The sequence below is a fragment of the Perca flavescens genome, chromosome 9, assembly GCF_004354835.1.
Source record: "Perca flavescens isolate YP-PL-M2 chromosome 9, PFLA_1.0, whole genome shotgun sequence".
Lineage (NCBI taxonomy): Eukaryota > Metazoa > Chordata > Actinopteri > Perciformes > Percidae > Perca > Perca flavescens.
Genome location: NC_041339.1, coordinates 20452474 through 20475469, shown reverse-complemented (window position 1 = coordinate 20475469; position 22996 = coordinate 20452474). Strand labels below are relative to the sequence as shown.

The 22996-nt window shown below is 41.9% G+C and overlaps 1 protein-coding gene across 1 annotated transcript in view; it reads left to right on the top strand.

The window, feature by feature from the left end:
* adgrl2a (adhesion G protein-coupled receptor L2a) overlaps positions 1-22996 on the top strand; it is a 95888-nt gene that overhangs the window by 60488 nt on the left and 12404 nt on the right. The window contains exons 6-16 of the mRNA XM_028586725.1: positions 10062-10358; positions 11021-11124; positions 11701-11886; positions 12478-12516; positions 14569-14752; positions 15502-15624; positions 16071-16276; positions 16930-17103; positions 18077-18283; positions 19013-19233; positions 19988-20054. Coding sequence (XP_028442526.1) covers positions 10062-10358; positions 11021-11124; positions 11701-11886; positions 12478-12516; positions 14569-14752; positions 15502-15624; positions 16071-16276; positions 16930-17103; positions 18077-18283; positions 19013-19233; positions 19988-20054 — 1808 coding nt within the window. The remainder of the gene's footprint in view (positions 1-10061; positions 10359-11020; positions 11125-11700; positions 11887-12477; positions 12517-14568; positions 14753-15501; positions 15625-16070; positions 16277-16929; positions 17104-18076; positions 18284-19012; positions 19234-19987; positions 20055-22996) is intronic.

Below are 22996 nucleotides of genomic sequence, written 5' to 3'. Positions count from 1 at the left end.
ATAGATTAAACTTTTGCCGTATCTGGTTGGTAAAACTCCGAACACATTTTCCTTTTTTAAGAATGACTTCAGTGCCGTTCTTTGTTTATTTCTCAAAGAAAAGTTTAACTCCAAGTCTTCCAGAGTCACGGCCAAAGCCAATTCGACAGCAGCAGCAGCCATAAGCCCGCCCACCGACTCTATACACAATGTGATTGGCCCGGCCAGAGTTTGTTTTTTCCAGCTCGCAAGCTAACGGAGAGTTGCTAGACCCCCTGGCTGCAAATTACATTTGCTGCCGCTAAGGTGCATCTAGATTTCTAGGCTAGGATCCGCCCTGAAATAAGACTACACGTGTGTGTGTGTGTGTGTGTGTGTGTGTGTGTGTGTGTGTGTGTGTGTGTGTGTGTGTGTGTGTGTGTCTGTCTGTCTGTCTGTCTGTCTGTCTGTCTGTCTGTCTGTCTGTCTGTCTGTCTGTCTGTCTGTCTGTCTGTCTGTCTGTCTGTCTGTCTGTCTTTATTCACACAGTCAGACCTCCCAAGCAACCAAAGGAACTCTTCATGTAGATTATGTTTAGAAACATACGCTGCCTGACATACTGTATGTGCTCCTCGGGGCTTCCGTATTCACACATCTTTATTTTAACGCCAACAAGGACTCCGTTCTTTCTTCTTGACAAATGAGACATAAGCCTGGCCCTGCTGCTGTGCTGACTAATGTATGTTGAGTTCCAGTCGATGAGTGCATGGCAGAATGGTCCAGGATGATCATCAAGATGTCAATAAACTTGTCCTCCCACATGGCTGATGTTGACACATAAATGATGGCACTTTTTTCTGGCAGTCACTAGATGCCCTCTCTGGGATATCTTGATGCTTGTTTCAATGCCTCACCGGGCACTGAAACAAGCCATCAGAATGCTTTTGTAGTGTTAAAGGTTGAAGGTACGTGTTTTGAGCAGCACTTGGCGAAAGAAAAATGAAAAACACAAAACGGCTTTGCTCAAATAATTGCAAGCATGAAAGCTTAGCACATGCTGAAAGCATCGTTTGTACAACAGAGAGATCTAATATACAACAGTACATGTGGCTGTCCACTGCAGATGATGCTCCCAACCCCCCCCACCCCAAAATTTCTCAAGTGCGCAAACAACTCTGTCACATGATTCGCTCCGTCATGAATTGCAATCACATCAAAGTGATGTTGGGACCCTGTGTGGCAGACAGTTGGGTTCCTGTCAAGTCCAATAACGTTGCTCGTGTCGAGGCAAGATCATCTCTTGTAGGATTATGGGGGAGTGGATGGGGTCACATCCAACATGCGGCTCCAATGAAAGTGGACATTAAATGGGTCAGTAAGTCCCACTTTTGGCTTTGACCACCAGCACCATAATCCACTCATTTAACCACGGCTGAATGCCTGTTCTCCTTTTTACATATAGGAGCTCATAAAAAGACATATTCCTTTGTCCCATCTTGTAAGTGAGATGATTAAATTGATTTAAATGAGGTATTCCCAGAGAAAACTCATTATGCACCCATTTCTATGGACCGTTTATTTATGCCAAGCATCTGATATTTGGCCTCAAACCACTGAGTAAGCATATCAAAATCTTTTTCTTACCAGAAGTATGCACAGACAGACTCTATTCACTGCCACAATGGTACAGAGGTGAGCCTTGGAAACCTTTTATTTATCCCCTGTCGCAAAATTAAATTCTGAATCACTTCCGTATAAAAGCCCCCGACGCTGCAGTTAACACCCACACAAAATCTAGACCTGCTTTTTAATTGTTGAAATGTCAATACATTTGCATACAATTTCAATCTTTGCTGCACCCTCAAATTATAAATTTGCGAGTGGGGATCGTAAGGAAGCAAACGACCCAATTTGTTTGAAATTATAAGGTAGGGCTCACTGACACGACTTGCCAATTAGCTTACAAAACTCTGCATGTGGTCAAAACAATGCCCTGTAGTTTGTGTGTTATGAAAGTGCTTTGCAATGCAAAAATGCTCAGCTGTTACAGATGCTCGTGAGTCATATGCATTAGCAGTCACCCCAGAGAACCTACCTCTTATAGTCTGATAAATATACAGCTCACTAATAAGCACCACTATGATTCATTCCTGTCTTCTGCAGTGCTTACATAGAGGTCAACTTGTGCATGGCATCATTTAGAGAGGCAGGGAACACAGAGAGAGGAGGAGAGGTAGGATATTTTAAACGTCAACATCAAGTTTTCACAGCCATCTGAGGTGCTGGGGTAAAGCAGCAGAGACTTTGTCCTCCTATATGCTCACCAGTGGTGCAGGAGCTGGGATCAGGATGTGTTAAAAACGGCCAATTTGTTTGTTTGCCTTGACAACAACTCCCCCCCCCCACTCCCTCTCCTCAACCCCCTGTCAGCTGTCCAAGTGGACACAGCAGTGTGAAAAGAGACTGTATTGATGTGGAAAATCACCCTTTTTGTTTTGTTTTTCTGTCCTCCTGTCATATTATCGTTGTTTCTTTCCCTGTCTGCCTCCAATCTTATTGTCTCTCTCTTTCATTATCTCTCTATTGCATTCAGTCTTGCTGCTTGCGTGTCTGTCTTGCCCTCTCTCTCTCTCTCTCTCTCTCTCTCTCTTTTCTCTCTCTCTCTCTTTCTCTCTCTCTCTCTCTCTCTCTCTCTCTCTCTCTCTCGTATTTTTATCATTTTTTTTTTACTCTTCATCTGCCTGTAGACTTTAGTCGTCGTCCTCCATTATCATCCATGAACTCTGCCTTACATCTGGATATTTGCATTTGTGTGCATTCCGGTCTGCACATATAGTACATACGTCTGTTTGGCTTCTCTCCTAAAGTCAAGCTAAAGACTGTTCAAATCATGCCCAACGAGAGCAGTGCACACTTAATGACAGGATTTGAGTAAATCCTTAGCTGTGCCTTCTGGGAAACTGTACAGTAAACAGGACGAAGACAGCCATCAAGATCAGGGATCACTCGCTACCCAGTTTTGTTATTTAGAAATATGTGTTCACTAGGGAAACAGTTTATAACAGTGTTTAGATTTAAGTGACATTATTCCATTTAAATATTTAGCATTAAGCTTATTTTAAGTTGTGATTACACACATTTATAATTGATCCAGATCCTACTACTAAACTACCTATTTAAGTGAAAGTTGATGTGTTAAGCAACTTCTCTCTGGTTCTTTCTCACGTTCATTCCTGTTGACTCCTGTTGGATTCACACTGGTGTTAACTGACTATACAATCCTGGCCAGCCAGAACCAGGCCAAATCTAACACCTCACTGAACACAACAATCTGCAGAAAACAGCCCAGAATTTGTGCAGAAATCCCCTAAAGTGACATGTAGCCTTAAATCTGTGTATTGGTAGCAGTGATGGGTTAATTCAACAAGACCCTTATGTTTTATAGCACCTAAAGGCGTGCCTAAATCCCAGAATTATGTCAATTTTACTGATAATGTTTTGAACTGTGTAAACTGGGAGAATTTCTGGGATGTTAGGGCACTTTTGGGGAGTGTATCTTTAGCAAAAGGCCTCCTTCTTTACTGCCGGACTACAGAATCTCCGTATATGCCAGTTTCCATTCTTTATTCCTCCCATGTAACCACCATTTTATGACACACTGTGACGTTATTCCATCTACATCGTGACCCACTGGTCTCATTCTTGGTTACGATATGAGGGTGAATTTAACTGGGGGGAAATCCCACGACGGGGATTTACAGTCTTGTTCACAACGTCTCTGATATTACATTGTGGGATTATACCTAACCACCCAGTGTCTGGTGGCAGTAAAGGCCATACAGCACATGAGGTCAGGAAGTCACCTGTTTTTCTTCTGAAATCTGATCACGATCTCTGCTGCTCCTTGTAAGACACAAGGACCAGTTGTTGCCAGAGAAGGAGGAGCATTTAACCCCTTATCCAAAAACACACCTCAAGATAATGTTTTCTCATATTCCCAAACTGCTTGTCACCGCTTCTACTGGAATGTCTTACCCGCTGATGTAAAACTACTGCACACAACGCGGCCAAATGATTTTCACTGACAGCGTGCAACTATGTGGGCAACAGCAAACCCGGGGTTATGATTTAAAATGTCACAAAGAGTTGTTTTACATAAAAGAGAATGGGGTGTGTGGGGGGGGGGGGGGTGATTATGGTTACACTGAGCCCTATAGCCAAGGGGACCCACAGTCTCTTGTTTGATTACAGTCTGACTGTGAAACAAGGCGTATTAAAAGAATTATTACTCCGACATCACAATGGTCTCCCATCACTCCCTGACACACGCCTTTGAGGAGATTTATTTCACACAGGCCTGATTATTGTGTCTATGTGTGTTTCTCTAATCTGTGTATATGCGGGTATGCTTGCTTTTCACGTGACACAGCTGTGTGCATGCTTATGTATGTGTGTGTGTGTGTGTGTGTGTGTGTGTGTGTGTGTGTGTGTGTGTGTGTGTGCGTGTGTGTGTGTTTATACGAACATCTCTGTAACAGACATCCTCCTGTGCGCATGGCATTAAATATCAGTCTGCTTGGCACACTTAGAGTTAATGGTTGAAATTTGAGGCACGTACAGTACAGAGAAAGCTGCAAGGAGGAAAAAAAGCAGGCTGTAGTCTGGCAGCTGCTGTGTCTGTTCTCTATACTTTGGTGTCATTCTGTGTGTCAGGGTGTATATGAATGGGTACATGTGTTTATAAGCGTGTCTGTGCTTGTGCGTGTGTGCGTGTGTGTGTGTGTGTGTGCACTCTGCCTGCATGCCTGTGTCCATATGAGCCAATGCGTTTGTATTGTGGGAAAGAGAAATATTGGAGACAGCAGTAAATAACGTAATCCAGCTATTAGGTTCCGTTCCCTAAGACATGGACGTATACTGTACACATCCTCACAAAGACATGACTCATGGGAAATTATAAGAATTTTCACTCATCTTTCTTCACATTTACTGCTGATACACAACCAATCATACGGCATGTTCCCCTCCACAGCTACAAATGCAGCGCAGAGTGAAAGACGTGTAATCCAATTTCCTTTGTGTATTATTGTTATTATTGGTAGATATCAAAATGCATCACACACGTGTAATAAATAATCACACTATTTCATACTCCAGAACAGCTCCATTTCCATATGAACTCAGAAGCAAGGCCACATCTAGAGAGGAATGAGTAAAATGCATGTTTGAAAATGAGATATTTCAACGGCAGCATTAGCACAGAAAATAATTTACGCTTAGTTTTTTCACAGTTCGACACCTTATTTCAATTAATCTACACTTTGTGCCGAACGAATTAAAAGCTGATGGGTTATTCATTTATTTTCCATCCACTAAATTCTCTTGGACCCCTGAGCGTGGCCCCCTTCTGATGGCAGAAACAGACTAAATTGTTTGAGGCTCGACTGACTTGTTAACTTTTGCGATTCCTCTTCCATTAGGAGGCGATTACCACCCAGGAGCCACATTTCACAGTGTACAAAAGACAAAATTCGTTTTACCTTAGCAAGGAGTAGGTCTCCTACTAAATGGGAACAAAGAGGTGAATCTCCTAAGCAGTCTCGTTTCACATCGTTATGAGATTAGTGTGAGATCTAATATTTCTTTGAACTTTTTTATGTGGCAAATTAGCTGAAACACATGCTAAATGTTTGTTCCTTTACCCTTTTTCCCTAACACCGCAAGATAAACAGCACCTGCTAATGTCTATGAAACATTACCCTGATGAACAACCATGCGGTGCCTACTGAAAGTGAAGCCATTAAGCATAATAAAAAAGACACACGCTGTCGGTTTTCATTTGTCACCACGGCCTGACTACGGAGGTCTGGTAAAGTCGTGTGTGTGTGTGTGTGTGTGTGTGTGTGTGTGTGTGTGTGTGTGTGTGTGTGTGTGTGTGTGTGTGTGTGTGTGTGTGTGTGTGTGTGTGTGTGTGTGTGTGTGTGTGTGTGTGTGTGTGTGTGTGTGTATTTTGTATTTGTATTTATTATAAGGATCCCCATTGGCTGACGCCTAGACGACCAGCTAGTCTTCCTGGGGTCCAAAACAACATTTAATCAGACAACATATACTGAAAATAAAAAATAAAATAAAAAAACAACTAAATACCACAATATCTGATTACAAAACTAAATAACAAAGAAGAAAAATTACAATTAAAATTAAATGAAAACAATAACAAACCAAGCAAATAAAGAAATATCTTGAAAACGAAGTTATATATTGCAGTATGTTACATGGCAAACATTAATATGTGTGTGTGTGTGTGTGTGTGTGTGTGTGTGTGTGTGTGTGTGTGTGTGTGTGTGTGTGTGTGTGTGTGTGTGTGTGTGTGTGTGTTCCTGAGTGCTTACATGTATGCATATGCTCTGAAAAACACTTGGCACGCCGTGCTCCCTTTGCCTTTTCCTCTTCTGGATTCCTGTCTCATTGTCTGTCATCAATCCCGGACCTATAACCCCAGCGGTGATAACAGAGCCACTGAGATACATTCAAGAGCAACAATGTGTGGGCGACGAATCACACAAAGAGGTTATGAATAAGTCTGCCCCGACTATTGGCGGTACTTTGGAGAATATCACTCCACACGCTCACACTCTGTGACAGCTAATTGAAGGTTCCCCTTGGGCTGAGTGCAGCAGAGACAAAATAATCAGGGATCCTGTCCTGGTTTTGCTATATAACCCAAGCGTGGGATTTGCTTCTCATAATCAAAGGAATATTGCACAGGGAAGGTATTCAGTGGTGTCAGGTGCGTGTTGCCACAGTGCAAAACAGAAATATTTGGTCCACTCCATGCTATAAATCACAAAAGGTTTGGAAAAGGCTGCTGCAGCACTACCAACAGATCAATACCCATCCCTCACAGTGGCTGCTTAAAAACTTATCCACTTAGACATCTCTGTGAAGAAGTGACTGCCTGAGAGGAGTGTCCATTTTAATACCTATGGGTTAATTCCTCCCAGCTTTCATTGGATCAAATTAAATCAAGCTATGGCATAAAGGTAATAAGATTATTGTGTCTCTGGCAGGATTACAGGCTGACACGCTATGTACACAGGAACAGCAGTGGTCAGAGAGGCTGCATTGTTTATGCACAAATTTCCCTGGGAAGTATAGCCTACATTCACATTAGCCTCTTTTTCACACAGGAAAGAGGATTAGTGTGCATCATAGACATGAAATGAAACCTCCCAACAGGATTATTTTAGCCCTTTTACTTGTGTCCTTTTCATAATATTTCTTGTTAATGAAGCTCTTTAATATATTGCTGTATTCTATGACGGTGCTCGCTGACATTTTTGTTTTAGCAATGCCAGCACAGCTTTTCTGTATCGCGCAGCTCAGCAAATCCAGCTCACACCACTTTCCCAAAGCCAAACCTATCCAGTTTGCTACGGAGCAGTCCCTCTCCAATGGAACGCTTTAGGAAAGCCAAACACATTAGTTCTATATAAACTACACCTAACATTAATTACCCCCACAGTTTCACCACTGATTGCAGGTAGCAACAAAATAAATAAAAAAACTTCAAATAGATTTAATTTTAAATGTTGTAAGTAGAGCATGGAGCTCAACATCCCAGCGAGCCATGACTTGAGTAAGGGGTGTAGTCAAGATACAGTTGTTAGTTGACATGCTAAAGGAATGTGCTTGGATTTCAGCAGATGCCTCTTTGATTTATTGGCTGTAGTTGCGAGCCTTTTTTTAATCTTAAATCATGCTGTCGAGCAGCAATTCATTTTCATTTTATTTCTGTCTGCATTCTAAACTCCCCATCCACGGAGACTGGGATCTTATCTTTATCATCTTTCATACTTTAGAAATAAGAAACTTATAAAGGGCCCCAAAGTTTCTTGAGAAGAATCTTCTGGAAGTTTGCCAAGCAACCCAGACCCAGATGTTTAAAAAGACACAATGATAATTATTTACACACTATGTCGACACATATTCATTATCTTTAGGCCAAGCTGCAACATTACATACTGGAGTGTCTAAACTTAACTGAAAAAATGCTAAGCATTTTTTTTTTTTTCACGGTGGCTATTACTCTCACCTTTGTGAGACTTCTCAGTGAGTCATGAAAAAACAAGGGCTATAGCAATAAAAGGGTATTGGTGCAGAATAGAGAATAGAGTCATTTCTCCTAGCCAGCTAAATGCTAGTGCTGAAAGGACACTAAGCACAGGTTGTCTCTCAACCGCTGTGACAGGCCGTGCAGCCGTGAATTTCACTGTTGAGTAAAAGGATACAGGTAGGGAAGGAGGGACAAGAGAGAGGAGGCTGAGGTGAAGCTAGCCAGCCAGATCTGCCTTCAGCTCAGTGTCAAAACTGTGTGTGTGTGTGTGTGTGTGTGTGTGTGTGGAGTTCTAAAGCCCCCAACAGGAGGGAGCACAGAGTCATCTCCTCTGGTCAATAGAGCCTAATTCGCCACATGTAGCAGCCAGCCTCAAAGGTGATTTCCCTTCAGCTGAACTGTGCTGAAGCCTCTCATCCACACCATGGGGCCTATTGGTGATAGTAGGGGTGGTGTGTGTGTGTGTGTGTGTGTGTGTGTGTGTGTGTGTGTGTGTGTGTGTGTGTGTGTGTGTGTGTGTGTGTGTGTGTGTGTGTGTGTGTGTGTGTGTGTGTTTGCCTCCGTTATCCAATGGAGGCAATAGTTATGGAGGTGTTGCTGCCATTTCTCCCTCAATTCACTGGAAGACAGAAACTTTCTTTTACTTCTCCAGCTTAGCCCCATTGTTTCTGAATCTTCCTGTCATCATCTTCTATGCGTGCCTCTATTTTCCGCCATCATCCCCCCTCTCTCTTTATTTCCCCTGTCCTGCCTCAGACTCCCTACTCTCTTTCACTCTGTTGCTCTGTCTCGGATGTCTCTCAGTACTGGTTTACTACTGAGTACGACTCAGCTCAAGCAGTGTAACAGCACCTCTTCACATTCTCTGCATGCTCTACAGGCAGCCTAATGGAGGAAATCAAAGTACTCAAATGCGATTAGATTCAGTATGCACATTGCATTCCAATCAGAGGTCCTTTAAAATTCAACCAACAAATACTTTCTTCAGAGGGGGTTTATGTTTTCTTTTTGTACTTGGAGATCTGGAGCAGATTTATATCTAATAGTTAGTGTTTATCAACATTTCATCGATTAAACTTTTATGTTCGACTTTTATGAAATGTAATTACAGTGCTACCTACACTTCTCTGGTGTATCACATGAAAAATGTCTTCATAGTTTTTCCTTAGTGGCTCATGTTAAATGTAAGGAGTGCACTATTTTCTGCTTTCCCGGGACTGAAACATATTGTTTTTGCCCGAGGCGTTGCATGAGTTACTGCACACCTGCTTTATCAGAGTATGAGTTGTAGCAAGAAACAACTACAAAATGAATGCTCAGGCACCATGGCTACATATACAGGTTTTGTGTTACTCTAGTGAAATTTAATCAGCCATGCCACAAAATCTCCAAGGCAAGAATGATTGCCAGGCAGGAGGATGTTACTGTAATTATTGTCTTATTCACTGCAGAGTGCCTTGGATAAGCCTTAGTCAACGGGACTGCAACACGCTTGTTGCACAAAGCACTTAGCAGCAATTCACACAACAGGACACTTGGATGTATAAGCATGACAATATTGAACATGTTGGGGATTTTTTTTTTTTTAGGAATGTTAGTTACAGGGGACACCGTTAAGGTTTAGAGGTACATGAGGGCATCTGCCCACCAGAAGGTCAAGGTTCGTATAACTGACAAAGTATTCTTAGCAAAAAACACAATACTATAGTCGACATTATGCTCCCTGGGGTTGCCACACTAATTAGCAAACTTCACACTGCAACCGCAGGTCAAACTATAATTTGGTTTGTATTTCTATGTTTGAATCCACAGCACTGCATCAATATTTTTCATAAAGACTGAAAATAAATTAAAAAAATGTGCACTAGTGAGAATCACACTCCATAAATCATGGAGGCGATAATGTTTTCCTCACTGGGCTGCACACCATCACATATCAGTGGCCCACCCTAAACATAATGCCTCTGTACCCTCTGTCTCTTCACAGCTCCACCACTGTCAGAAGTCACCACGTACCCTCAGCCTCAGAAATCGACAACCACCACCACAACAACCACAGTGCACTGGGGTGTGGCCAACACTACCACCACAACAGGGCTCAAGGAGGGCAGCAGGGGAACGCCCAAGCCGCCTCCTGTGATTCCACAGACTACTTCCCCTCCGCCCCTCGAGTCCTTCCCTTTACCCGAGCGCTTCTGCGCGGCCACAGAGAACAGAGACATAACGTGGCCTCAGACCCAGAGGGGCATGCTCGTGGAGCGCCCTTGCCCCAAGGGAACACGAGGTAAACAGGACTCCCTCTCACCTCAGGGCCATGTGCTTGCTGCTTTCAATGTGACCTAAAGCATGACCTTTTTTTTTTTTTTTTTTTATCTATAAAGAGCATCAGTTGAAGTAGGTGTTCAGAGAATCAGTGAAGGCAGTTGATAATGGTGTTTTAGCTGTGTCATTCCAGGTTGAAGCATGATTATAATGGCTGGGTTGCAGAGGATCCGGCTCAGCTGTTTCTCCTGCAGCTTGCATCGAGACGTGCATCCCTCATTTGATTGTGTGTGAAATTGTGTTAGCACTCAGAGTTCATCAGACGCAGGGATAATTAGGACAGGGAAAAAACAGGAGCCAGCTGTTGATAATATTTTCAAAAATTATTTTCAAAATTGGCAACTTTATATGTTTGGGGTTTACTGTATTGAACTATTTCAGTTTAATTTGTCCTTTGACAGCATAAAAAACAAACTTCATGGCTGATATTTCTGTGTGCACACACAAGCAGACATTTTCTGGCTTCGTATTTGTATGAATTTGCATGTTTGTAAATGTCTTGTTTGTGTGCTCTTATTGTATCAGTGCCCTTGTCCTTTGTTGCCTTGTAAAGGACTTACTGGGAAAATACATTTGATTTGACTTGATTAAACTTGACTATTCTGTTCTTGTTTTCCCTGTTAGGCACAGCCTCTTATTTATGTGTCCTATCCACTGGGGCCTGGCACCCGAAGGGCCCTGATCTCAGCAACTGTACCTCCCACTGGGTCAACCAAGTAGCCCAAAAGGTTTGTATGAGCTCTGCCTCACTGTTTTCCTTCTAAGTGGAATGTGTTTCTTAAAAACATAGAGGAGGTAGACAAAATAATGGAAATGTCCTCGTTACAAAGATGGCTGCAAAGCTGGGTGAAATTAGCTGGAAAGCTGCATTTGTAAGCTACAAAAGAGGTATGGAAATGAGGACTTTGATAAGTGTTTTCTGAAAACAAAAAACAAAACAAAAAACTGCAAAGTTGAAGACTGTTAAAATTGCGGGTGCATCATTCAAAATAATTGCAATATGATACGTAAGGGGAAATTATGACGGACAAATCAGCACAAATAAGGTATAGCATAAAGCACAGACAGAGATACGACAGGTATAAACTGTGTATATTTGTCAAAGCAAGCATTTGTTACTGTGTGGCACACAGTAAAAAAACTGCCACCATGGCAACTTCTCCCACGTGAAGAAAACCTTTTCATAACTGGCATTTCAAGGACTCATTGGAGTGTGTGATATCAAAAACCGGGCTGTAAAGAAACCCTCCAAGTCTGTCTTCTTGCATTCTTGTGAACATTATTCACTCTCTTTCCCCCTGCAGATCCGCAGCGGTGAAAATGCAGCTAACTTGGCCAACGAGTTAGCCAAGCACACCAAAGGCCCCATCTATGCAGGGGACGTCAGCTCCTCGGTGCGCCTGATGGAGCAGCTGGTTGACATCCTGGATGCTCAGCTGCAGGAGCTCAGACCCAGCGAGAAGGATTCTGCAGGACGGAGCTTCAACAAGGTAACCACATTGACCAGAAAAAAAAAATCCTGTATCACCTAAGGCACTATATATTTAACATATATACTGGAAGCATTTTTCACCATTTCTCTCTTGTTGCATCACTTTTCACTGACACGTTAATAATGACCAATGCAGAAGGGATTACAGTGTTTCCCAAAATAATGCAGGGATATGTACAGTAGTTGTTATTTTTTGTCAAGCGCAGTCCATCTTTCCTTCTCTTTCTTTTGAAGTGCAGGAAAGCTGGCATGTACCAGAGATCTGTATTCATGGCAGTGTTTGTACATTTATGTTATTGGCCAAAATGTGTCTCTGCCAAGCGTGCTACTTCTATGATGTGTCAGGAGGCTTTGAGGGGAAAATACAGCATCATAAATGTGAGCTGAAGCACTTTACACTTTGACCTCCAGGTAAGCAGGTCAATGGCACGAGATAGGGAATGGATGGATCAGTCTTTCAGTAGTTACTTTGTATATTGACCACTCAGTCAGGGCCTTGTTTCTAGAAAGCCTTTGGTTTAGCTCATGAACATGTGCAAATTATGTGTCTCTATTTTTTATCTGTTCTTTTTCTTTTCTAATAAAAAAGCTTCAAAAACGAGAAAGGACATGCAGGGCATACATGAAGGTACTGGAGCAATGCCTCTGTCCACTCTGCTTGCTGCCGTCCCCTCCTCTATCCTTGTGCTACAACTGTATATGCCCCAGCCCAAGTTCAGCAGCATGTAACCTCTGCACTGTCATGTACTCCCTCCTCCCTGTGCTTTCTGCTTTTTGAGTAATTGCCTTACACACAGACACAATCGTACCCAAAGTGCTTTCTAAAGTCAAAGAGAAGTCATCTCCAATTACCGAGGTGGCTTCTTTACGTGGATGTGTCTCTGTGTTTTGTTCCCCCCCCCTTTATGCGTTGATAGCGATGGTGTATTTTGTTTTTCATCCTGTTTTCCCTATTGTATGTTTTCTAAGTGTTTACTCAAGATTGCACGTCTGGATGCATAACACCACAACTCAAACAAAAATCCTGCTCTTACATTCCTCTCATTATTCATTTGCTAAAAGGATTTGCTGCTTTGTGACATTTTTTGCTTTTTATACGAGAGCTCCACGACATATAAAACCCTACTGAATATTGCATCAAACACAGTTCACTTGTGATTTATTTCAATCTTTTTCAAGGACCATCACCCGACCTTTCACCGCATGTAAAGTAAAAACTGTAGCTCTTGCTTCACAAGGACACAGGTTTTAGGTCATAGAAGTCATTTGTTTCATAAATTAAAAGAGCAAATCTTCAGCTCTATCTAGTTAATAGGGTTAGCCAGGTCAAACCATTTTTTTTCCCTTTCTTTGAATGCTATCAGGTTGGGGTCATACATCAAAGTATTTTGGCCACATATATCCCTCAACCATTAGGGAGATCAGTGTCCTCCACCTGCCACCAAAGTCACCCCCCGCAATCCAAATCTCTCCTTCGGGAGGGTATTAAAATGGATCGAGCTAATTAGCCAGTCAATGGCCGTGCGCTCATAAAAAGAAAGGAGGAAAAAAAAAAAAAAAATGTATGTATGTAGTTACTCCACCTCCCCAAAAATGCATCATCATTTGTTTTTTTAATGTCACAACATGTAGATGTTGAAGGAAGCGACCGTGTTAGAGAAGTTTTGTCTTGATGTAAATTACATAATTTATTCGACTAATGACAGCATAAGAGGATTTGGGACAGAGCTCGTTGAGTCTGCAGTATCTGAGATCTGCCACACTTGACGTAACATCACTATAGCTGCCCCCCAACCTTTCCACCATGTCGCCAGCATTGATTACCTGATTAGAAACATTGATTTGATTATTTCCTGAAGAAAACTCGCGTCATATGCATCCCACGCCCAATTTATCTGCTGTCTGTTCTGAGCTGTTCAGGTGGCAGAAAGTGTGAAGCTGGAAAAATATATAAGGATACAATTTTATTACACTGTTTAACATATCATAATCATTCTATTCCTTAGTAATACTAAGTGCTTTTTGCAGGGTGACTGCATGACTTATTGTACAGTCCAGTATTTTAACTAGAGGACAAGTTGACTGCAGGTCAAAAGATAAAGAAAAATAAAGATTTTACATGCAGAAACTTTGCAATAGAGACTTTTAATTGAGGACAGCTTTTGTTACTTTGACTTTAATCAGGCCAACACTTGATATCCTGCTATTGGACAGACCTGATAGGCTCAATACACTCACCCTGTGTGAAGTGTCTGCCCTGATGCAGCGTCCTTGACAAAGAAACTGAATCCGCACCATCTCCAGTGATGCTCCTGTTCCTCTCGACCCTCTGCAGTTTATCCTTCATGATCAATACAATTGCAAAAACAATGTCTTTCTTATTCTGTAAATGTCTGTAATTAATCAATCTTGTCATATATGCAACCAAAATATAGATTACCACCCCCCCCCCAATCATTTTAATTTTAATCCTCACAGATGTGATGCTTCAGCACAGCATTTCATCCATTTCAGTGTCTGCATGCCACTGCTAATGCTTGCAAACAAATCCAATTTTTTTTTCTGAGTTACTCAAGTACCTTTTGTTTTTGTCTGTGTGTGTGTGTGTGTGTGTGTGTGTGTGTGTGTGTGTGTGTGTGTGTGTGTGTGTGTATGTATCTGTGTGTCTGCTTCAACACAGGCCATTGTGGACACGGTAGATAACCTTCTGCGACCAGCGGCCTTGAAGTCCTGGCAAGACATGAACAGCACAGAGCAAACACATGCAGCCACCATGTTACTGGATACTTTGGAGGAAGGGGCCTTTGTCCTCGCCGACAACCTCATGGAACCTGCCATTGTCAAAGTTCCCGCAGACAATATAAGTAAGTAAAACAAGAGTTTGTGGTGAGCAAATGACAAGAGTTTGTGATTGATGTGAGCTCAGTTAATTTGATTACTTTCAATTCATTGAGAGAGGAACTCTGTGATAGGAAAACAAGGCCGCCACATAAAAAAGGACTTTGTTTTCATAATAAGCGTTTAAACCTCGGGGGAAAAGAAAAACAACGCATATTAGGTTTAACGAGTCGCTTACTGACAAAGTGATGAATATCAGACAATTAAATAGACTGGATTCTCTGATTGCGCACGCTTAGTTTATAAATGTATGCGTCTAGACCTTGTAACTCTATACATTAATGTGAACATTAGCCTGCTGTGGAGTCAGAAAAAGTACATTGTTTATTCACAGCCTCATTCTCTCATTTTCTTCTGCTGTTAGACCATATAAGGAAGGCTTCTCCTTAGTTGTTCTATGTTTCCTCTGCAGTGTTGTTTTATTCATATTAGTAAGAGTCTCACAGGGATTAAATGATTCCTTTGTAACTGGCGTTTTTTATTGTGCAGCCCATTGTCACAAAGATGTAGCGTTTGAGTCATTGATATGTCGTTTGGTCTGTGCCAACAGTTTGTGTAGAAATGTCAGGAAGAAAGCTTTGGGATCAATATTGTCCACTGTTTTGTTTGTAGGCCCTTGTGTTTCAGTTAAACAGCCTGCAATGACCATTGTCTCATTCTCTTGTCCTTTCTCTTTTCCCTTTGAACCAATCCTCTGCCTTTCTGCACCGGGCAGTCCTGGATGTGTATGTACTCAGCACCGATGGCCAGGTGCAGGATTTTAAATTTCCACAATCCAGCGAAGGCAGTATCTCAATCCAGCTGTCGGCCAACACCGTCAAACTCAACAGTCGGAATGGTAAGCTCTCTTAAACCTAGCAGGAGAAATGAGAGACACTTGTCAAGATCCTTCTGCTTACTTTAAGAGAAATTAAGTGCTTATTCATTGTGCATGTGTGTTTGCCTTTGGCTCCCATTTTTGTTCCTGTGAAAAGGTGAAGAGTCTGTACTAGTGTAGGAGCACAACAAAGGAGTTAATCTAAAAAACTCCAAACCCTGAATAATGAGAGGCTGTTAAAAGCTCTCTGTCTTTATCTCTCACTCATCTTTCACTCTTCCTTGCAGTTCCTTTGTTGAACATTTTAAATGGAATTACATTGGAATGAATTGGAGTGTTTAAATATTTTTAGTCCTCTTTTTGTCACCACAGTTTTGTTTTTTCTTCATACATTGTCGAAATTCTTCTGGAAGCTTGATTTTATTTCTCTCATCCTCTGAGGTCTGTCTACGTCTTTCACTTTACAGGAGTTGCTAAGCTGGTTTTCGTGCTCTACAAAAATCTGGGCCAATTCCTCAGCGCAGAAAACGCCACCATCAAGATGGCCAATGAGGCTTACGGCCGCAACGTGTCGGTGGCTGTCAACTCTGACATCATCGCCGCCTCAATCAACAAAGAGTCCAGCCGTGTATTCATTAATGACCCGGTGATTTTTACCCTGAAGCACATCAATGTGAGTCTCCCTGCTGGAGTGAATGGACAGGTAATATTAAAAAACACCAGGAGGGAACATCCAGAGTAGACAGAGATCTGTGATTTGAATTGTAAATGTCTGGCTAGGTCAGTCGGCAGTTTATTTAAGTCATTGAACATCAAATTAAAGGAGTCTTTAGAACCTAAGTGAATTCTTAATGAAAACTAATTCTTTAATCAACATTGGGATATAAATGATACCCATTTTCTTTTATAGTGGGGGAAATTAACTCCTAGATTAGCCGTACAATCTAGGATGAAATTACTGGAGCACCAATTATCTTTCGTCTTTTAAAGTTGTCACTAGAGTTCCCAGAGGGCCATGTGGGACTCCATTCTTTATCAGAGAAATTGTGCAATTCCAAAGACATGCCGTCAAACAATTATGCTTCTCTGTTATTAAGGCCTCAAATACCCAACTATGCTTCGGTTGACTTGGCAAGCATGTGCCAAATGAGATACAACATATGAATTGCTTCATAAGAGCTATAAAGTGAAAAATCATCCTCCATAACCATGCGGAAAAAAATCCTTTGTATGAGTAGGGGGTAAATGGCCTTTGTGTTCTACATGTACTTCAATTTCAGGCAGTCAATTATTTGGACACTTAACCATATCTCTTGTTATCTGCAGATGGAGCACTACTTCAACTCCAATTGCTCCTTCTGGAATTACTCTGAGAGGAGTATGATGGGGTACTGGTCCACCCAAGGCTGCAAACTCCTGGACTCCAATAAAACACACACCACCTGCTCTTGCAGCCATCTCACCAACTTTGCCATCCTCATGGCGCACCGTGAAATCCCAGTATGTCACGTCCATTTTCTTTATATCCATCTCTAACTGAGGTTTTCTTTAAACTCACCTGTAGTATTTAAGACTTTTTCCTATTTCATAAGAAAACCCCAAACCCCCAAACATCCTCGTTTAAATAGCAATCTTACAAGATTACAATAATCACAACGAGGTTCAGAGCGAAGACACGTGTATACTGTTGTTGCAGTGTGTTGCAGTCACTCTACTGCTTTCTTCATTCGCGGCTTAATTTTCTGTAACACACACACATTGCATTTTCCACCTCAACAAACTAGAGGCATTTCCTAAAAATTACAAACCCCACAGGAACCCTCGCCTTACAAAAAGGTCCTACAGGAATCCTGTAGACAAGTGTGTACACTTAATTAAAATGTAAAGACTGAAAGTAACGTTTTCTAGCTTTGTGGTTCCCGACACTTTTGGCTTGCGATTCCCTAAAATAAAGGAAAGTCTACTTGTGACCCTCCATTACAAGTAATGACCTCAGTATAAACATGAGCTGGGACCAGTTCTCATGTTGATTTGTAGGGCCTGAAGAGGTGAACGTATCCAGTACTTAACAAGAAAAATATAGAAAGAAGTCAGAATAAAATACACATCATTTTATTTAATCAATTTGTGGCCACCTCAGATATATCTTAGGTCCCCTTTTTGGTTTTGGGAACCTGTTTTGTACACATACAGTAGAAGGCTTTTCCTCTCTCGTCAGTCTCAGTGGTAGAAGATTCAGAGGACAGGGAGATTGCAAGTAGATACGCAATTTTAAGGTAACATAAATTAGGTAATGTTTTTGGCCAATATTACTTCCCCCAGTTGTTCTTAATCAATATAATGTATAAATGAAGTTTAATTAGCGATTTTAGACATACAATGTTTCAAACGTTCCTCGCAGAAGAGAAAGAAAAACAGGTTTGCTTCTCTCTTTTCACAAAGTAATTCCCTGTTAATGTTTTATTTCTTCCAGATTTCAGATTTGCCTGACCTGATTCTGACCATCATCACTCGAGTTGGGATCGTGGTGTCCCTCGTCTGTCTCGCCATCAGCATCTTCACCTTCTGCTTCTTCCGGGGCCTGCAGAGTGATCGCAACACCATCCACAAGAACTTGTGCATCAATCTCTTCATCGCAGAGTTAATATTCCTAATTGGTATCGATATGACGGAACTCGGGGTAAGCTGGAACGATTGCACCCCATTGATTTGGTTGTGATTCATTCTCTCTCACTTTATCTCCTTTCAACTCCAAAACAAAAGACCCTTTCAGAGTAAAATGGATGACACGTTAAGCATTGTTTGTTTCTAACCTTCTCTGCTTGTCTCCGACATGACATGAGTGGGACGGCACCATTAATATAGATTACTAAGGGGCCATGTCTTCCGCTTGACAGGTCTTTTTTCCTCTTTCCCTTAAAGCCACTGTTGCCATGGCTCAGCCTGCGTCCACAACATCTTTATCTTTTTTTTTCACCTACATTTTTTCTAGAACCACAAATCGTTTTCCTGCGTACAGCTGAACTGTATGATTAGATCTACTAACTCTAACCTTACAATACAAATGGTATTTAAATCTCTGCCGTGCTGATAGAAAGCTAAACCTGCTCATAGTCAGAGCCCATGTGGTGGATGAATATTCATTACTTTTTTCATCAATTTCCCTGAATGGGTGAGGCAGCAGCGGTGTCTTTTCAGTGGGTTTTTAATAAAAGATAGGATATGTGATATACAATTTTCAAAAAAGAAAGTGCTATGGAGATTCCTCTTGTCATGTTTAAATTATTTTTGTACTACAAGTTAATTTAAAATCTTCCCATTTTATGGAAACTGTGATTGCATTGTTTATTCTTATTTTTCCTGAATACTTATTCTTTGATTGTCTAAATCGGTTATTTTTCTCACTCAGATTGGATGTGCCATCATTGCGGGGATCCTCCACTTCTTCTTCTTGGCTTCCTTCTCCTGGATGTGTCTCGAGGGGGTCCAGCTGTACCTCATGCTTGTGGAGGTCTTTGAGAGCGAATATTCACGTAAAAAGTACTACTACGTGTCAGGTTACCTCTTTCCAGCCATCGTGGTCGGTGTCTCCGCAGCTATTGACTACGGGAGCTACGGGAAAGGGAAAGCGTGAGTGCAGCTTTCTGAAGAAATCCTTAGAAATCCAGAGCAGATACGCTGGATGCTACACTGTGTGGGCTTACCTGCTGTGACTGTATGTGGCAGCTTTTGTAAATAAATCTACTCATCATTTCTGCTAGGGCTGTATGTGCATCCCTGGAGACTACACCAAAACATTTGAACTCCTTTTGCCAGGGATGGGCAGCTGTTCAATTTTTTATGTCATTTGAAAGTGGCTGACAGACTCAACACTGTGGTTTCAGGGGGGCCGCAGCTACATTAATGCCTTTCTGCTTAAAGACCCTCCTGTGACCTCTTGTTTGTAAATGCTTTCTTAAAGAGAAGAGCACTGTGCCAAAAAAGCCTTTTACGTAGATTAATGGCCACATCTCAGCTAAGAACAAGCTATCAAGAGGGGCTACTTGGGGTCTTCCCTCTGTTTTGTACAACTGTTTTAATGTTCAACCTGTGAAAGGAGAATTTGAACGCACTCCAAGTTAAATATTGACAAGAAATTACACACTCAATCTCAACTTTTAAATGTGTTTGTTTTCATTATATTTGCCTTTTTAACTGTATTTTTGCTTGTTTTAACTATAAGTTGTCCTTGAGTGCTATGAAAGGCGCCCATAAATAAAATGTATTTTGATTATTATTCAATGTCATCAGCCCATGTAACCAAAAATGAAGACATTAAGGAAAGTTGATATTGTTTTTGTAGTGCGTGCTGCCCCAAGCTGAAGTGTGTGTTTCTTTGTCATAGGTGCTGGCTAAGTGTGGACAATCATTTCATATGGAGTTTTATAGGACCTGTCACCTTTATCATCATGGTAAGCTGTTTTATACTTCTTTGAATACTGCAACTGACAGAGTAAGGAAGGCACTGAGAGGGTGAGATGAAAGAGATGAAGGAGAGAGAGAAAGGAAGTGAGAGGGTTGAACTGAAGGAAAAGTCAGCAGGATTTTTGCTCCTCTGTCTTGTTTTGCGGCAAAGACAGATTTCGAGGCATCCGACAATTCTCTCTGCCTCATACCACCTGACAAAGATCAGGATTTGTTAGTGTACTTTAACCTCACGTTCACACAATTCCCATGAAGTCTCACATTACAGGCATCACTTAATGGCCTTCCAGTTACACTTTTTATGATAAAGGAACAAAAAAAAGATTAAAACTGGCCTCAAGTTGTGCATACTGTCAGACGGCACTATTTTTACAGCTCCATTTTTCCTCCTCTGCATCAGCCTCCTTGTGTGTTTGTCTGCCTTCAGTAAATAGCAGATGACAGTGTTGTGGAGGAGAAGAAAAGCAAAGGCACCTCTCTGTTTGGTCAAGGACTGTCAGGGGTGGAGGACATATAGCATCATAATGACATATGTCCCATTGAGCCATGCAATTATTTACTGGTCATGACATTATTATCTCCCGCTCCATCAGAGAGGCTCAGAAGAATGAGACCTTAGGGAGTCTCCCCTCCCTGCACAAAAAAAAGAAATAGCAGGTGGTATTCCTAAGATATATCCTCTCAGGTACCGCACCATGTATTGCTTTGCCCTCATGCACACCAAGGGATGTGGGAGCTCTGCAAACTTGTCTTGCTTCTGTGCAGGAGGACATGTGGTATTTGTTCAGCATGTTCCTTATCCAGCATAATGGTTGGTACTGTATCTACAGATGCAGTGACCTCTGTTGAACATCAAACTGACACTGAAAATATACTGGAGAGAGGGGGCATCCGTGTCAAATTCCAGCAAGTCTCTGCACACCATTGGCAGTAGCTTTCAAAGTAAAGATATAGCACAGCTCTGTGTCTGTGTAGTAACAGAATAGATAAAAGACCAATCTGCTCACTGGACTGCATTTCACAGTTTTCTCAAAAAGAGACGTTGCCACTCATTTTAAAATGGAGAAAGAAGAAGTGCACAGAGTTCTGTGTTGGATTGAAGCATCTTTGAGCTAATGGTAAAATGCCTTTCTTTTTTGTTTACATTGATTTATTTTTGCTCTCAGCACCCGCTTTGAATGTGTGAGCTTATAATTGAGGGAAAGCAAACATTGTATTTTTAAACAAACATACATTTCTCCCTGTCTCAGCATATGCTCTATCAGCCACACAGGAATATGTTTCCTTCCCCTAAATTGGGCACTCATTGTTTTCCAATCGTGTGTAGCTTCCATAATGATTTGCATGAAAAATGCATCTGCAGTGGAAATGATGATCAGGATCCCGGTGGTGATGACCGGAGAGATAGAATCATGACCCTGTGAGGAGCTAATGTATTGTAGCAGAGCTAATGTGTGACAGGAATGAGGTTTTTGCAGCACTGGCTCAGGCATCGCACACTGCTCCTCTGATTTTGTGCAACAATTGACTCAAAAAGACAAAGTACTGTGGAAAGGGGCATCTCAGGGGAGCATGCAGGAGCAAGGTTTGTCTACACCATCCGTGACCCTGGTTTCTCTACAAATTGGCTTTGTCCTAGTCAATGAGGGAGAGGGAGAGGAGGAGAAAAGGCACACGAGCAAGAGAAAAGGAGAGAAAACAGTGCTGCTTTGGCTCATGTCTGGATCCCCACCCGCCACCCAAGTCATCTTCGTGCCAAATAACATTGGTTTTGACCTCGGGTGGTCATGCTTTTTTTTCTCATCCTTTTGTTTCCTGTCGCTTTCTTCTTGCTTTTCCTGTTTTTATTTTTGTTCCTGGCTGAAACAGGCCCTAAATACTGACTTAAAACAAAAGCTGGTGGAAGGCATTTAGATCCTTGTTCTTTGGCAGAGGTTGCCCTGTCTCTGGGCACAGGGGGTATTAGCTCCATGAAAGGGGAACATGGAAGTAATGAGTGGTGGGAGGCAGCCATTAGTATGCTTGAGATAGCTTCAACACAAGGCCTCTTGGATCATGACACGTCGGGAGCAGTTCTTATCATCTGGACAGCTCCATCTGCACCTTTAATATTTTATCCCCAGCAGTTCATTTAGAGTTCAGTGTGTACACACACAGTCCACTTCAGTTAAAAAAAAGAAAGAAAAAAAAAGAAAAAGCTTTCTCCTCAGTCCCAGTGTGGCGAGGTGCTTCTGCATGGCTTGCAATGATGATTCAGAGACAGAGTGAAGGATAGAAGCAAGGCAGCCTCGCTTTAGCAAGGAGGATCCCCCAGGAGAGGCTGCGAAAGCATGTCGGTGGGGGTGGGAACATGTGCCATGCTGCTAGGTTACTTTAAAGTACTCCGTCCCTCGCCTCTGTCTCATTGGATCCATGTCACCACTCCAGGCTGTGTGAAAGGGTTTTTCAAAAGTTCTGTCCCTCGTCCCCTCCCCCACTGTCTGACTCATGCAGGCGGCTGATAGAAATAATAGCTGATAGCTGCGAAACAAAACATAGTTTCAGTGCCGTCTGTGATATAAAAGAAGGTTCACGATTCAGGATTTTTATCTCTCTCATTCATCCCTCTCCTTTTACTGCCTGGGTTATTGTGAGCGGCTCCGTGAGTTGATTGCATGTGGAGGTGAGATGTATTGATCACAGGCCCTCTTTTGATAGCAGCGTGCACCAGAACACAGACCATTTTTGTTCAAGAGTGAATGGCCGAGGTCTGAGTCCAGCTCACAAAGGTCATTTATTTATTTCATACTGGCATGGCATCTGCCTTTTTTATCTATATCTCTAAATATAACAAGATAACAGGCTCACCTGGAGAAAAAAAAGCTTTGGTTAATGCAAATGTGTTCATTTGTATGTTGTTTTTGTGTTACTCGCATGCCCCTGATGGCGT